The sequence below is a fragment of the Oncorhynchus clarkii genome, chromosome 25 (assembly GCF_045791955.1).
Source record: "Oncorhynchus clarkii lewisi isolate Uvic-CL-2024 chromosome 25, UVic_Ocla_1.0, whole genome shotgun sequence".
Classification (NCBI taxonomy): domain Eukaryota; kingdom Metazoa; phylum Chordata; class Actinopteri; order Salmoniformes; family Salmonidae; genus Oncorhynchus; species Oncorhynchus clarkii.
Genome location: NC_092171.1, coordinates 25,762,474 through 25,780,395, shown reverse-complemented (window position 1 = coordinate 25,780,395; position 17,922 = coordinate 25,762,474). Strand labels below are relative to the sequence as shown.

The 17,922-nt window shown below is 48.6% G+C and overlaps 1 protein-coding gene across 2 annotated transcripts in view; it reads left to right on the top strand.

The window, feature by feature from the left end:
• LOC139383508 (homeobox protein Meis2) overlaps window positions 1–17,922 on the top strand; it is a 122,267-nt gene that overhangs the window by 66,958 nt on the left and 37,387 nt on the right. For both annotated transcript variants that reach the window (XM_071128074.1, XM_071128073.1), the window contains exon 9: window positions 10,524–10,600. In XM_071128074.1, coding sequence (XP_070984175.1) covers window positions 10,524–10,600 — 77 coding nt within the window. The remainder of the gene's footprint in view (window positions 1–10,523; window positions 10,601–17,922) is intronic.

Here is a 17,922-nt window from a genome sequence, read left to right as displayed (position 1 = left end):
GAGGTCAGTTTGTTAGCCTGCTAGCCTGTAAGCCTGCTCACAGATTCCCTCCTTTACAATGTGTGCTCAGGTCATTAAAGTGGTGTTGGTGTTTATCCCGCTAGCAGTGAACTGGGCCTTTTAACGTGCTAGCAGAGGCTCCCAATCACTTTATGACTGGCAATAGTGGCAAATGGTGTGGATATGGGGGTTCCTGAACGATAGGCCAGGGAGATGGGCCCTTTCCCTTTTAATTGGCCCTGGGTGACTGTACCAGCCCCCTAATGACCAGCTTATAGACCCTAAAAGTCACTTACAGAGTATAGATGAATGACCTCACACCCACAACTGCAAGCTGTGCAGAACCAAAGATGGCCGCACTTTCTGTACTGATACACTGCTACAGTCTTTAAAAAAATCCCACAAATAACACTAGCTAACGAGCAGTCATTCTGATTGCAACATTCTAACAGTGTAATTAACACATTTCATATATGCTTTCGCTAAAATAATAATTTGGTTGGGGGTATTTTTTTACAAAATTCCCCAACCACAAAGAAGCACAGACAGCAAAATGAAATTATGACAGTAGCCTAAACATCATTATATGTGCCAGTGTGCTTGATAATTAGCACAAAAGCAATAATGGCATTATAATGAATAAAACTAAAATATTATTGTCAGCTCGTGCTTTTACATTTTGTTTTTATCAGAGTTGTATTTACTGCTTACATGGTGTGTGTTTTCACACAATGACATCAGTTGCGTTTCATTTAGTGGTTATCCCTTGTCATAACAATTAATACAAATCTTTGCCACTTGACACAGAAACAAGTCACTTGCAGGTGGCGCAGAGGAGACGTGTGGAATCTCTGTTGCTGCCTTGGCCCTCATATGTCTCTCACATAATAGCCTGTATGCCAGACTCCTGATGAAGTCTCTTCTGGGCATGGTGTTGTTGATGCACTGCTTGAACAACACGTGTGCGTTGATAGCATTCAAGTCAAGCATGTTGTAGAACACAGCAACAAGCCAGCGGCAGGTGCCTCCTTTGATACATAAGAGCATAATGCATTGCATAAGTAATAGTATCCAGTTTTCTCTTTATTGTGTCTCTGTCGATGGCAACTGTCGGACGCGTGCTGCTCATGTTAGAAACGTTCTTTCTTGCCTTGCATTGTCTTATCATTCTTCCACTCCTTTGTGGAGTACAACGGCTGTGCAGCTGCTTTATTTTGCGCAGAAGGTGGGAGCTGCCGTCTCGCTTTGTTAATGGTACTGACTAGGCTTGTTTTATTTGCAAGCAACTTGTTTACTAATGTCAGTGAAGTGAAGAAATGTCTGACCAGAAGCATGTGCCATATATACGCTCATTCCACCGAATGCTCCACGGACATACAGGATTGATATTAACACTTGCAGCTCATCAACAGACAGATCCCAGGCAGTGTCTCCTTGTTCCGTGTCCTTGATGTGGGACAGTCCCTGATGTGCTGTAGCATGTCCATGTCACATACATGTAAACAACAAAAGCAGGTGAGTGCGTTGCTTATGTTGTTTTTTGCTTGAGATGTAGGGCCTGCTCTGTCAGTGGTGACATTCTCTCCAGCTTGTTCGATCCAAACAGTGCCATCCCTTTCTCTCCCTTGTCTCACAGTTTAATTTGGTGGTGTCGCGGGCACCTGCTCAGTGTGCAACGTTCTGCCTTTTTTTGGGCTTAGGCCTCGAAAGTGTAGGTTTAGACTGAGGCTCAGAATCAGAAGGAAAATGATCAGAGATGTCATGATTCATTTCGTTCCCACCACCTGAGTCATTTTCATTCAGATCTTGGAGCAATATAACGCAACATGTGCATCCATTCGTCTTGGTCTTGCTATTGTAAATTACGCACACTCACTGTGTAAACTACACCAAGTGTCCTGACTAATAAAACAGCTTGGATTCAGTGGACTGATATAGGGTACACTGTTTTGAGATGATAATTACAGTAGATAAATACAATAGAATGCCCACCCTGTTCTTCATTCACAATTGATTACATTATTATTCGTCGTTTGCTTCTCCTCACTCATCAACTCACCCATTCTCCCCATTTCTCCCCCTCATACTTTACTTCATTTATTTCATCTCTTGTTATACTGTATGTGTGAAATTAGTTTCGGTATAGTTTAGGTTCAGTTTCGAGGCAATTATCAGGGTCATTATGAACTGAGCATGGCACCTTCCAATGTCGAGAGAATGAGCGGAGCAGGCCCTACTGTCAGGAGAATGAGCGGAGCAGGCCCTACTGTCAGGAGAATGAGCGGAGCAGGCCCTACTGTCAGGAGAATGAGCGGAGCAGGCCCTACTGTCAGGAGAATGAGCGGAGCAGGCCCTACTGTCAGGAGAATGAGCGGAGCAGGCCCTACTGTCTGTCAGGAGAATGAGCGGAGCAGGCCCTACTGTCAGGAGAATGAGCGGAGCAGGCCCTACTGTCAGGAGAATGAGCGAAGCAGGCCCTACTGTCAGGAGAATGAGCGGAGCAGGCCCTACTGTCAGGAGAATGAGCGGAGCAGGCCCTACTGTCAGGAGAATGAGCGGAGCAGAGGGGGGAAAACCAATCAAATAATGACATTCCCTCCTATTATATTTGTATTTTTTATTTAACCTTTATTTAACCAGGCAAGTCAGTTAAGAACAAATTCTTATTTACAATGATGCCCTACCCCGGCCTACCCCGGCCTAAAACTGGTTATAACTCTAATTCTGTTTGTGATATTAAGATTCTAACAATGACAGTGTGTTATATAGACTTATTTAGGAAAAGTCAAGAATGGAGGGGGGTATTTATGACCAGTCCAAATGACTGCTTTAGCGGTTTGAGTGTTAAACGCAATAGAAACCCATTACTTTTTCATGAAAATTGACTGTGAATTTAATTTTGCCATGTAAAGCCATTGATGAAGTTTTCATGGGGCAGTACAAAGTGTGCCTGAGTGTTGACATCAGGCAAGCTCTGAGCTCCGGTGCCCCACAGCAGCCAGTTACCAACAACAAAGCAGCAGAAAGAGCCTGGTCTGAAAAAGCAGGCCAAATTCCTGCCCTGTAGGACCCGGCTTAAAGTGTGAGCGGAAAATTTCAAAGGAGGAGAGAAGAGAGGAGAAAAGAGAGAAGAGGAGGCCAGACTGGCTGGTGTTGAGTGTGGGGAGGATAGCCGCCGGGGCCGTCGATACGGAGGGAGAGACGGAGAAAGGGAAAGAGGGGGAGAGAGAGAGAAATAGAGAGAGACCAGGCCCCCTCTGAAAGGATGGGGGGATCGTATTCCTCCCCTTAAAAGCGATGGGGCGGCCGTGTGGTGGAAAGGGAAGCCATGCACTTGATCAGATGATTAAACAGGCCCATCTCTATGGCTGAGGGCCACATCTCAGACAAGAGTCTGGAAAACCACACACACAACCATGTGAGCCATTTGTCCCCACAGATACAAGGGTCTCCCCAACCACTCCATCCACCTGCTTCCCATATTCTGTTCAAGTCTTTGGTAACACCACACTCTACCTTTCCCACAGCGGATCGTTCCTTACGTAGTTGATAAGAAGGATGTTATCATCAGGAGATATACAGTACAGTACATCGTAAAACTCTCTCCCCTCTGATTGGCTGCTGGGTGTAGTCCATTACCATGAGCCTCAGCACCTCTGTTTGCTCATCTGCCCCCCACCTTCCCTCCCACCCAACCTCCCTCCCCCCACTCCCTCCCTCCCTCCCTTCCTCCCTCCCAGGGGCAACAGTTTGCTTGGCAGGTGTGGGGGTATTCTGGAGTAGCTGCTCTAGAAACTTGCACCATCTCCAGTGAACATAAATGGATGGTATAGAGCAAATGGGCTGACTGGCTAGGGGCAGGGAGCCCAATGCAGGAGGCCAGCCAGCGATTGTTGAGCTGAGTTGAGTTAAGACTGTAGCAGACTGTAATCTATAGAATGGAATACAGTGGTATGTATGGCTGGTATAGAGCAGAGGCTATGGTGTATGTGTATAGGGAATGGATGGGGTCTGGATTCCTGCTGGATGGTTGTGTGAGAGTGTGTGCATGCATGCGTGTTTGTGTGTTTGTGTGCGTCTGCTTGTCTGGCATAGTGTCAGACAGTTTAAAAGCAACAGAGGTTGAGTCATTGAGTCATGTGGCATTCTTGCCTGTTTTCTCCCTGTTGTCAGGAAGAAGCTTAGTCCCCAGGAAAATAAAACAAACACTAACCCCCCCCCAACCCCCTCCACCCACCTAAAATCCCCCACACAAAGACACACAGACACAGGAAGAGCGGAGGAGAGGAAAGAAGTACACAGCCGCCAAAAAAACGTTTCTTTGAGTTTCAACAACAAGCAAGGTTTCACAAAATATAGACCTACATTTCAGTCTTAAAAGTATAAATGGACTATAATGAAATAGCTAGAATGTAACAATTATTATATTGTCAATGGTCAGTCCATTTGACTTTGTAAGACTCCAGGCTGATTAACTAAATTCAACAATTCAAGGAAATGGCTTTCCTGATGAAATGCATTCCCATCACAAAAGAAAACTTGCTCCGGTGCATAGTAATCAAACCATGAGTGGTAACTTCAAATTGTCAAATTGGATATATGTATGCCATATCTATCAGATCTACACTCAGTATACCAAACATTAGGAACACCTTCCTAATATTGAATTACACATGCTTTCAAGTAGAATGATAGATCTATAACTCTAATTTCTATGTGAATTTGGTTGGGACGCCCAAAAAGCTACATATTGCCACTTTAACAAGTGACATCAATAAGGGATCATGACTTTCACCTGGTCAGTCTATGTCATGGAAAGAACAGGTGTTCTTAATGTTTTGTACACTCAGTGTATATGGAATGCCTCCGTCTATTCAATCTCATTGTCATTTGTCATAAAAGTCATATCTGTCATAATATTAATAATGGCCTATTTATATTTCAAATGTGGTAATCTTACTCCAACTCTATGCAGAATGCATATTAAAATGTCATGGCTTTATTTTATCATCTTTATTTAGACCGTGAATATTATTATTGTCACTTTGATTAAAACACAAATAAGATTGCAATCAATTTGGAAAATATATGAAATCCTACATTTGAATAGTACATTGCTGCGTAGAGCACTATAGAAGATCCACACACACATGATTTCAATATGGTCCCACCAAACCCTATCAACACAATAAGCAATACTGTCAAAAATATTTGACACTTAGACAGTTATCACGTCAGTTTGCTAAGTGGCGTTGTTATTAAATATTGTTGAAATAAAGATTGGAAAGATATATTGTTTTAATAAGCCTATAGTGACAAGGATGGGACAAAATCACACCAATCAACACAATGCAAAGAAACAAACAAACGGTTGGTGGTGTGTTGCCATGGCATCAGGGGTAAACAGCCAATGGGCTGTGATTTCCTGGGAGGGATTCATTAGCATGGAATGGGTTTGCAGGACACCGCGACTCTGTGGCCTGGTACACCCTGCAGTACACACACACACACATACAAACACACAAAATACAAACAATTCACACTAGTGATGTCACCATGTCACACTGGCCCTGCCGCTGATGATGTCATCCATCAGCTAGGGTCTGCAGTAGGCTCAGAGTGAAGGGATTTGGGTGAAGGGGTGCGGGTGAGAGGACAGGGTAATGGCTGGGGATGTATAGGGGGCAGTGTGTTGTGGGGATTAACACTGTACTGTATATACATTTGATACATAGCAAATACATCCAGTAGATTTCAATGGGTGGGTCTGCAGGAGGAGTGACAGCGATGATGGAAGCCTAGCTCAGCTGGTAATGTGCAGCAACCGCAGGGGCCATTACATTCAGCACTATCAGAGAGCACAGAGAGCTTCACACCCTGTAATCTGGCCAACAGAGCCGACACTCACACACGCACAAGATCTCAGTCTGGCAGAACACGATCCACCTCCATCACTAGTGTGAATTGTTTGTATGTGTGTGTTTGTTTGTATGTGTGTGTGTGTACTGCAGGGTGTATCTGTGGGTCAGATAGTAGACATTAAAGGAGCATGGTGGTGTAGTGCATGCTTGTGCCATTAACGTGCTTCTGCGTAATTAACAGAGCTGTTTCCATTGCAGGAGGCCGGCCCCACGCTGTATTGGGAAATAAAATGCAGCGCTCATTTCTAGGCCTAATTATTTATAGACTGGATGGTGCGGTTTACATTTTCAGGATATTGGTTTTGGTGTTTGTAACTCGCTCTATTGATTCCATTCAAAGCTAGCTGAGGGAGATTTTCAATAACCTCTTTGATCTCTTTGGGTTTGGTTTGTGTTCCATCCATTAAGAAATCATGTCACACACACACTTCTGACGGTGGGCGGACATCTTAGGAAAGAGAAAACCAATCACCAATCAAAAACACTGAATGATTTATTATTTTCGACTTAACACATTTGTCTCTCACTCAGAGGATATCTTTCTCGGGTTTTCATATTTTTTCTTTGACATTGGTGATTTACTGTCGTAGATTTTTTGCGGAGGCAATTAACGTGATGAGGTTGCTCAGAAGGCTAAATACCCTTTCTCAAATTTCATGGCTGCTGTGGCCATGTAACAGCTAGCCTACGATGATGGCCTAGTTCTCTGGGTTGTTTGTACACAGCATTGCTCTACACCCCAGCCTTTATTACCTCCTAGACTCTCCATTTTGTGTGGCCGCGATTTTCAGAGCCCCCATGCTTAAAGGAAAGCTGCCACAACGTTAACGTGTGGGTGGCCTGCAGTCTCTCAGTCATAAAAACAGTAGGGAACAAGAGAGAGGGAGGAGGAGGGGATCTGGAAGAATGAATAGGGGGGGTGGCTGTAAACTGTAAGACACAGTGTGTGTGTGTGTGTGTGTGTGTGTGTGTGTGTGTGTGTGTGTGTGTGTGTGTGTGTGTGTGTGTGTGTGTGTGTGTGTGAGTATAGTGTATGTGAGTCTGGTGGAGGAATAGGATTTTTTAGTGTTGTGTCTATGTGGTCAGAGTAAATCTCCTTACTCAGAGCTTTTTGCAGCAAGGGGCTTTAACATCCCCACTCTCCTTGATGAGGCATCTTTCTTGTTTGTTCAAACCATTTATTATGTGGTTCTGCTGGCCACGGCGTGACACGGCCCGTGTATTTATCACCCGGCCCGGCTGAAAGTGGGGCGATTGATGAAGGGGTCTGAGCCCGAGAGGCTGAGGAAACCTTAATACAATGTAAATGACCCACTCCCATTTCCAATCTGGCCCTGTCTGCTCTCCTCACTGCCGCTCCCCATTAGTGTGTGTGTGTGTGTGTGTGTGTGTGTGTGTGTGTGTGTGTGTGTGTGTGTGTGTGTGTGTGTGTGTGTGTGTGTGTGTGTGTGGCCGAGGTCATTGCTAATGTGAAAAAGCCAGGCAAACTGAGAGTGGAGGGAGAGGGAGGAAAGGTCCCTACTCTTATTACATGCTGTTGTGCAGGGATGAAAGGGAAAAAAACAAACATAAAGGTGGAGACACACACACACACACACACACACACAGAGAGAGAAAAAAAAGCCCTGACTGACTCAGCCAAGGTAATGTCAGCACCTGGCAATCAAACAATGTATTTCTATGTAAGCATTATCATCTTTCTTTGTTAATGATTTTAGCATATTAAAAGGGACTGCATACACAAGTAGATGAATCCTCCTTGCAGCCTGGGTTCATTATTTGTCCAATCCCAGCCCTGTTTGTTATTGAGCACAATCCTCAAATCTTTTTTCTTCTTTCATTTAATTCAAATGGGCAAATTGAGACAGACAATGTTACCTGAAGAAATGTTCTAGTGTTTGTTCTACTGAGAGGATAGAACAAGATCTATTATATTGTGTATATTGTTGTAGCTGTAAATTAGGAAATGGTTATTGAGCAACAATTCCATTTTGAAGTAATGTTATATTGAAAAGTATAGGGTCAAACTGACTAGAAGTTGCTGTCATATTCATTTCCTGAACCGGTCTGGTGGAAGAAACAAAGTAAAGGTTGTTGTGGGAGAGGGAGGAGGGGTGGGAGAGGGAGAGGTAGGAGGGATGGGAGAGGAGGAGGGAGGAGGGGTGGGAGAGGGAGGAGGGGTGGGAGAGGAGGAGGGAGGAGGGGTGGGAGAGGGAGGAGGGGTGGGAGAGGGAGAGGTAGGAGAGGAGGAGGGAGGAGGGGTGGGAGAGGGAGGAGGGGTGTGAGAGGGAGAGGTAGGAGGGATGGGAGAGGAGGCGGGAGGAGGGGTGGGAGAGGGAGGAGGGGTGGGAGAGGGAGAGGTAGGAGGGATGGGAGAGGAGGAGGGAGGAGGGGTGGGAGAGGGAGGAGGGGTGGGAGAGGAGAGGAGGAAGGGAGGGGGTGGGAGAGGGAGAGGGAGGAAGGGTGGGAGAGGGAGGAGGGGTGGGAGAGGGAGGAGGGGTGGGAGAGGGAGGGAGGGGTGGGTGGGAGAGGAGATGAGGAGGGGTGGGAGAGGGAGAGGGAGAGGGAGGGGAGGAAGGGTGGGAGAGGGAGGAGGGGTGGGAGAGGGAGGAGGGAGGAGGGGTGGGAGAGGGAGAGGAAGGAGGGGTGGGAGAGGGAGGATGGGTGGGAGAGGGGGAGGGGTGGGAGAGGGAGGAGGGGTGGGAGAGGGAGGAGGAGTGGGAGAGGGGGATGGAGGAGTGTGGGAAAGGGAGGAGGGGTGGGAGAGTGAGAGGGAGGAAGGGTGGGAGAGGGAAGAGGGAGAAGGGAGGAGGGTGGGAGAGGGAGAGGGAGGAGGGGTGGGAGAGGGAGGAGGGAGGAGGGGTGGGAGAGGGAAAGGGAGGAAGGGTGGGAGAGGGAGAATGGAGGAGGAGTGGGAGAGGGAGGAGGGGTGGGAGAGGGAGGAGGGAGGAAGGGCGGAGAGGGAAGAGGGATGGGAGAGGGAGGAGGGGTGGGAGAGGGAGGAGCGGTGGGAGACGGAGGAGAGGTGTTAGAGGGAGAAGGAGTGGGAGAGGGAGGAAGGAGGAGGGGTGGGAGAGGGAGGAGGGGTGAGAGAGGGAGGAGGGGTGGGAGAGGGAGAGGGAGGAAGGTTGGGAGAAGGAGGAGGTAGGAGAGGTGGGAGGAGGGAGGAAGGGTGGGAGAGGGAGGAGGGGTGGGAGAAGGAGGAGGGAGGAAGGGTGGGAGAGGGAGGAGGGGTGGGAGAGAGAAGAGGGAGGGGGGGTGGGAGAGGGAGGAAGGGCGGGAAAGGGAGGAGGGAGGATGGGTGGGAGAGGGAGAGGGAGGAGGGGTGGTAGAGGGAGGAGGGGTGGGAAAGGGAGGAGGGAGGAGGGGTGGTAGAGGGAGGAGGGGTGGTAGAGGGAGGAGGGGTGGGAGAGGGAGGAGGGGTGGGAGAGGGAGGAGGGGTGTGAAAGGGAGGAGGGGTGTGAAAGGGAGGAGGGAGGAGGGGTGGGAGAGGGAGGAGGGGTGGGAGAGGGTAAAGCGGGTGTCGATGGATTTTCAATCCATTCCAAAAATGTGTCGGATTAAGGTGTCTCCTTTTACACCCCTGTGTGTGTCGTGTGTGCGTGCATGCCATGCATACATGTATGTGTGTGTGTGTTTCATGTGTGCGGAGCGGCTGAATGAAACGCATAGCCTAATCTGTCCCTTAAAGACATCTGTCACCAGCGATCACTGTTGTAGCGAGAGCAGGGAGACAGACACAACAGGCCCAAGGTCTGCCATTTATATAATCTCATATTTTCTATATTGAAACTAACACAGATAGTATCATTGCAGCTCCACTCTGAGAATTACATTTGCAGGTAGAAGTGTTGGCAAGAGAGAAGAGACATTTCCTAGCACCCTGTTCTGTTGCTCTCAGGTGCTGCTTTCAACTGCTCTCTGTGAAACAGACATCCCAGTAGCATATTTTTCCTTCAGACATTCAGGGAAGAAATGAATATAGTAAGATCTTCACCCACTCATTCTGTTATATTGTATTACAAAAGGCACTCTAAAACACTGGAGATTGAGGGGAGAGAGGCTGTGTGTGTGTGTGTGTGTGTGTGTGTGTGTGTGTGTGTGTGTGTGTGTGTGTGTGTGTGTGTGTGTGTGTGTGTGTGTGTGTGTGTGTGTGTGTGTGTGCGTGCGTGTGCGTGTGTGTGTGTGTGTGTGTGTTTGTGTCTTGTCAGTGTGTGTGTGTGGGAGGGGATGGGGAAGGGTTATCACAGTCGTCAGTTTTGACAAACTTGTTTGGCCAACTCTTCACAAGTTTGTACTGATTTGTGCAGTTAGTGTGTGTGTGTTCATATGTGGGTGTTTACGTGTGCTTTGTATGTAATGTCTATACATAGGGAGGGGCAGGTTGGGTGTAGCTCATGGGAATGTATAGTATTCACCTAAACAATACATGTTATACCAGAACACACAGAATGTAATGCACCTGTACATAATAATGACTGGGAGATACAACATCCAACATCTCTCTCTCTTTTTCTGTGTTATGTGCTACATTAATATTTATGTTCATCTCGTTGTACAAAGAAAACCCATCTCGTCTATCTCTCTGTCTTTCTCTTGTAGCACCCGTACCCTTCTGAAGAACAGAAAAAGCAGCTAGCCCAAGACACAGGCCTCACCATCTTACAAGTAAACAACTGGTGAGTCAAGTCTTCATATCCTATCTCTGCCACCAGCATCGCTCTGCCTTTCATTTTCAAAAGCCTTTTCCTCCCTCTTCCCACTCGGCAGCCAAGACGGCTAAGACTCCTAAAGTGTGAAAACCGTTTATGTACACTCCCCCCTCCTAACACACACATACTCACACACAGACAGATACAGACACACACACACACACAAACACACACACACACACACTACCTCTGTGGCATCCCTGAATGCGAGCTATCAGGATGTTACGGCTTTATCTACAAAGTGTTTAGCATTAAGTCACCGGTCTCTGCTGTTTGATATACATATATTCACTTTGATATGGTTAAAGCAAAAAGGAGAGATCATACACTACCCCCCACCTTACCTTACCTCTACTACCAATACCACCAGAATACACTACCCCCCACCTTACCTCTACTACCAATACCACCAGAATACACTACCCCCCACCTTACCTCTACTACCAATACCACCAGAATACACTACCCCCCACCTTACCTCTACTACCAATACCACCAGAATACACTACCCCCCACCTTACCTCTACTACCAATACCACCAGAATACACTACCCCCACCTTACCTCTACTACCAATACCACCAGAATACACTACCCCCCACCTTACCTCTACTACCAATACCACCAGAATACACTACCCCCCACCTTACCTCTACTACCAATACCACCAGAATACACTACACCCCACCTTACCTCTACTACCAATACCACCAGAATACACTACCCCACCACCTTACCTCCACTACCAATACCACCAGAATACACTACCCCCCACCTTACCTCTACTACCAATACCACCAGAATGCAATACCCCCCCCCCCCCCCACCTTACCTCTACTACCAATACCACCAGAATACACTACCCCCCACCTTACCTCTACTACCAATACCACCAGAATACACTACCCCCCACCTTACCTCTACTACCAATACCACCAGAATACACTACACCCCACCTTACCTCCACTACCAATACCACCAGAATACACTACCCCCCACCTTACCTCCACTACCAATACCACCATAATACACTACCCCCCCACCTTACCTTACCGCTACTACCAATACCACCAGAGTACACTACCCCCCCCCCCCCCCCCCACCTTACCTCTACTACCAATACCACCAGAATACACTACCCCACGACCTTACCTCCACTACCAATACCACCAGAATACACTAACCCCCCCCACCTTACCTTACCTCCACTACCAATACCACCAGAATACACTACCCCCCACCTTACCTCCACTACCAATACCACCAGAATACACTACCCCCCACCTTACCTCCACTACCAATACCACCAGAATACACTACCCCCCCCCCCCCCCCACCTTACCTTACCTTCACTACCAATACAACCAGATCACACACTACCCCCCCACCTTACCTCCACTACCAATACCACCAGAGTACACTACCCCCCCCCCCCCCACCTTACCTCCACTACCAATACCACCATAGTACACTACCCCTCACCCACCTTACCTCCAATACCAATACCACCAGAATAAGCTACCCCCAACCTTACCTCCACTACCAATACCACCAAAAAACACTTCCCCCAAACTTACCTCCACTACCAATACCACCAGAATACACTACCCCCAACCTTACCTCCACTACCAATTCCACCAGAATACACTACCCCCCAACCTTACCTCCACTACCAATACCACCAGAATACACTACCCCCCCCACACCTTACCTCCATTACCAATACCACCAGAATACACTACCCCCACCTTACCTTACCTCCACTACCAATACCACCAGAATACACTACCCCCCACCTTACCTCCACTACCAATACCACCAGAATACACTACCCCCCACCTTACCTCCACTACCAATACCACCAGAGTACACTACCCCCCCACCTTACCTCCACTACCAATACCACCAGATCATACACTACCCCCCCACCTTACCTCCACTACCAATACCACCAGATCATACACTACCCCCCCACCTTACCTCCACTACCAATACCACCAGAATACACTACCCCCGCACCTTACCTTCACTACCACTACCACCAGAATACACTACCCCCCCACCTTACCTCCACTACCAATGCCACCAGAATACACTACCCCCCCACCTTACCTCCACTACCAATACCACCATAGTACACTACCCCCCCACCTTACCTCCACTACCAATACCACCATAGTACACTACCCCCCCCACCTTACCTCCACTACCAATACCACCATAGTACACTACCCCCCCACCTTACCTCCACTACCAATACCACCATAGTACACTACCCCCCCACCTTACCTCCACTACCAATACCACCATAGTACACTACCCCCCCCACCTTACCTCCACTACCAATACCACCAGAATACACTACCCCCCACCTTACCTCTACTACCAATACCACCAGAATACACTACCCCCCACCTTACCTCTACTACCAATACCACCAGAATACACTACACCCCACCTTACCTCTACTACCAATACCACCAGAATACACTACCCCACCACCTTACCTCCACTACCAATACCACCAGAATACACTACCCCCCACCTTACCTCTACTACCAATACCACCAGAATGCAATACCCCCCCCCCCACCTTACCTCTACTACCAATACCACCAGAATACACTACCCCCCACCTTACCTCTACTACCAATACCACCAGAATACACTACCCCCCACCTTACCTCCACTACCAATGCCACCAGAATACACTACCCCCCCACCTTACCTCTACTACCAATACCACCATAGTACACTACCCCCCCACCTTACCTCCACTACCAATACCACCAGAATAATCTACCCCCCACCTTACCTCCACTACCAATGCCACCAGAATACACTACCCCCCCCACCTTACCTTACCTTCACTACCAATACCACCAGATCACACACTACCCCCCCACCATACCTCTACTACCAATACCACCAGAATACACTACCCCCCCCTCCCACCTTACCTTACCTCCACTACCAATACCACCAGAGTACACTACCCCCCCACCCACCTTACCTCCACTACCAATACCACCAGAATACACTACCCCCAACCTTACCTCCACTACCAAAACCACCAAAAAACACTTCCCCCAACCTTACCTCCACTACCAATACCACCAAAATACACTTCCCCCACCTTACCCCCACTACCAATTCCACCAGAATACACTACCCCCCAACCTTACCTCTACTACCAATACCACCAGAATACACTATCCCCCCACCTTACCTCCATTACCAATACCACCAGAATACACTACCCCCACCTTACCTCCACTACCAATACCACCAGATCATACACTACCCCCCCACCTTACCTCCACTCCCAATACCACCAGATCATACACTACCCCCCCACCTTACCTTACCTCCACTACCAATACCACCAGAATAATCTACCCCCCACCTTACCTCCACTTCCAATACAACCAGATCATACACTACCCCCCCACCTTACCTTACCTCCACTACCAATACCACCAGAATAAACTACCCCCCCCCACCTTACCTCCACTTCCAATACAACCAGATCATACACTACCCCCCCACCTTACCTTACCTCCACTACCAATACCACCAGAATACACTACCCCCCACCTTACCTCCACTATCAATACAACCAGAAAACACTACCACCCCACCTTACCTTCCCTACCAATACCACCAGATCATACACTACCCCCCCACCTTACCTTACCTCTACTACCAATACCACCAGAATGCACTACCCCCCCCCACCTTACCTTACCTCTATTACCAATACCACCAGATCATACACTACCCCCACACCTTACCTTACCTCCACTACCAATACCTCCAGAATACACTACCCCCCCACCTTACCTCCACTACCAATACCACCAGATCATACACTACCCCCCCCCCCCCCCACCTTACCTACACTACCAATACCACCAGATCATACACTACCCCCACACCTTACCTTACCTCCACTACCAATACCACCAGAATACACTACCCCCCACCTTACCTCCACTACCAATGCCACCAGAAAACACTACCACCCCACCTTACCTTACCTCCACTACCAATACCACCAGAATACACTACCACCCCACCTTACCTTCCCTACCAATACCACCAGATCATACACTTCCCCCCCACCTTACCTACACTACCAATACCACCAGAATACACTACCACCCCACCTTACCTCCACTACCAATACCACCAGATCATACACTACCCCCCCCCCCCCACCTTACCTCCACTACCAATACCACCAGAATACACTACCCCCCACCTTACCTCCACTACCAATGCCACCAGAATACACTACCCCCCACCTTACCTCCACTACCAATACCACCAGAATACACTACCACCCCACCTTACCTTCCGTACCAATACCACCAGATCATTCACTACCCCCCCCCCCCCCCACCTTACCTACACTACCAATACCACCAGATCATACACTACCCCCACACCTTACCTTACCTCCACTACCAATACCACCAGAATACACTACCCCCCACCTTACCTCCACTACCAATGCCACCAGAAAACACTACCACCCCACCTTACCTTCCCTACCAATACCACCAGATCATACACTTCCCCCCCACCTTACCTACACTACCAATACCACCAGATCATACACTACCCCCCCCACCTTACCTCCACTACCAATACCACCAGAATACACTACCCCCCCCACCTTACCTTCACTACCAATACCACCAGATCATACACTACCCCCCCCCCCCCCACCTTACCTTCACTACCAATACCACCAGATCATACACTACCCCCCCCCCACCCTACCTCCACTACTAATACCAACAGAATACACTACCCCCCACCTTACCTCTACTACCAATACCAGCAGAGTACACTACCCCCCACTTTACATCTACTACCAATACCACCAGAATACACTACCCCCCATCTTACCTTACCTTCACTACCAATACCACCAGATCACACACTACCCCCCCACCTTACCTCCACTACCAATACCACCAGATCATACACTACCCCCCCACCTTACCTCCACTACCAATACAACCATAGTACACACTACCCCCCCACCTTACCTCAACTTCCAATACCACCAGATCACACACTACCCCCCCCCCCCCCACCTTACCTTCACTACCAATACCACCAGATCATACACTACCCCCCCACCTTACCTCTACATCCAATAACACCAGAATACACTACCCCCCACTTTACATCTACTACCAATACCACCAGAATACACTAACCCCCACCTTACCTTACCTCCACTACCAATACCACCAGAATAAACTACCCCCAACCTTACCGCCACTACCAATACCACCAAAATACACTTCCCCCCATCTTACCCCCACTACCAATTCCACCAGAATACACTACCCCCCCACCTTACCTCCACTACCAATACCACCAGAATACATTACCCCCCACCTTACCTTCACTACCAGTACCACCAGAATACACTACCCCCCCCACCTTACCTCCACTACCAATACCACCAGAATACACTACCCACCCACCTTACTTCCACTACCAATACCACCAGATCACACACTACCCCCCCCCACCTTACCGCCACTACCAATACCACCAGAATACACTACCCCCTCAAATTACCTCCACTAAAAATACCACCAGAATACACTACCCCCCACCTTACCTCCACTACCAATACCACCAGATCATACACTACCCCCCACCTTACCTTCACTCCACTACCAATACCACCAGAATACACTACCCCCAACCTTACCTCCACTACCAATACCACCAAAATACACTTCCCCCCACCTTACCCCCACTACCAATTCCACCAGAATACACTACCCCCCAACCTTACCTCCACTACCAATACCACCAGAATACACTACCCCCCCCCCCACCTTACCTCCATTACCAATACCACCAGAATACACTACCCCCACCTTACCTCCACTACCAATACCACCAGATCATACACTACCCCCCCACCTTACCTTACCTCCACTACCAATACCACCAGAATAAACTACCCCCCCACCTTACCTTCACTACCAATACCACCAGATCACACACTACCCCCCCACCTTACCTCCACTACCAATACCACCAGATCATACACTACCCCCCACCTTACCTCCACTACCAATACCTCCAGAATACAGTACCCCCCCACCTTACCTCCACTACCAATACCACCAGATCATACACTACCCCCCACCTTACCTCCACTACCAATACCTCCAGAATACAGTACCCCCCCCACCTTACCTCCACTACCAATACCACCAGAGTACACTACCCCCCACCTTACCTCTACTACCAATACCACCAGAATACATTGCCCCCCACCTTACCTCTACTACCAATACCACCAGAATACACTACCCCCCCACCCACCTTACCTCTACTACCAATACCACCAGAGTACACTACCCCCCCACCCACCTTACCGCTACTACCAATACCACCAGAGTACACTACCCCCCCCCCACCTTACCTCCACTACCAATACCACCAGATCATACACTACTCCCCCACCTTACCTCCACTACAAATACCACCAGAATACACTACCCCCCACCTTACCTCCACTACCAATACCACCAGATCATACACTACCCCCCCACCTTACTTTCACTACCAATTGCACCAGATCATACACTACCCCCCCACCTTACCTCCACTACCAATACCACCAGAATACACTACCCCCACAAACCTTACCTCCACTACTAATACCACCAGAATACACTACCCCCCACCTTACCTCCACTACCAATACCACCAGAATACACTACCCCCCACTTTACCTCTACTACCAATACCACCAGAATACACTACCCCCCCACCTTACCTCCACTACCAATACCACCAGAATACACTACCCCCCACCTTACCTCTACTACCAATACCACCAGAATACACTACCCCCCCACCTTACCTCCACTACCAATACCACCAGAATACACTACCCCCCCCCCCACCTTACCTCCACTACCAATACCACCAGATCATACACTACTCCCCCACCTTACCTCCACTACAAATACCACCAGAATACACTACCCCCCACCTTACCTCCACTACCAATACCACCAGATCATACACTACCCCCCCACCTTACTTTCACTACCAATTGCACCAGATCATACACTACCCCCCCACCTTACCTCCACTACCAATACCACCAGAATACACTACCCCCACAAACCTTACCTCCACTACTAATACCACCAGAATACACTACCCCCCACCTTACCTCCACTACCAATACCACCAGAATACACTACCCCCCACTTTACCTCTACTACCAATACCACC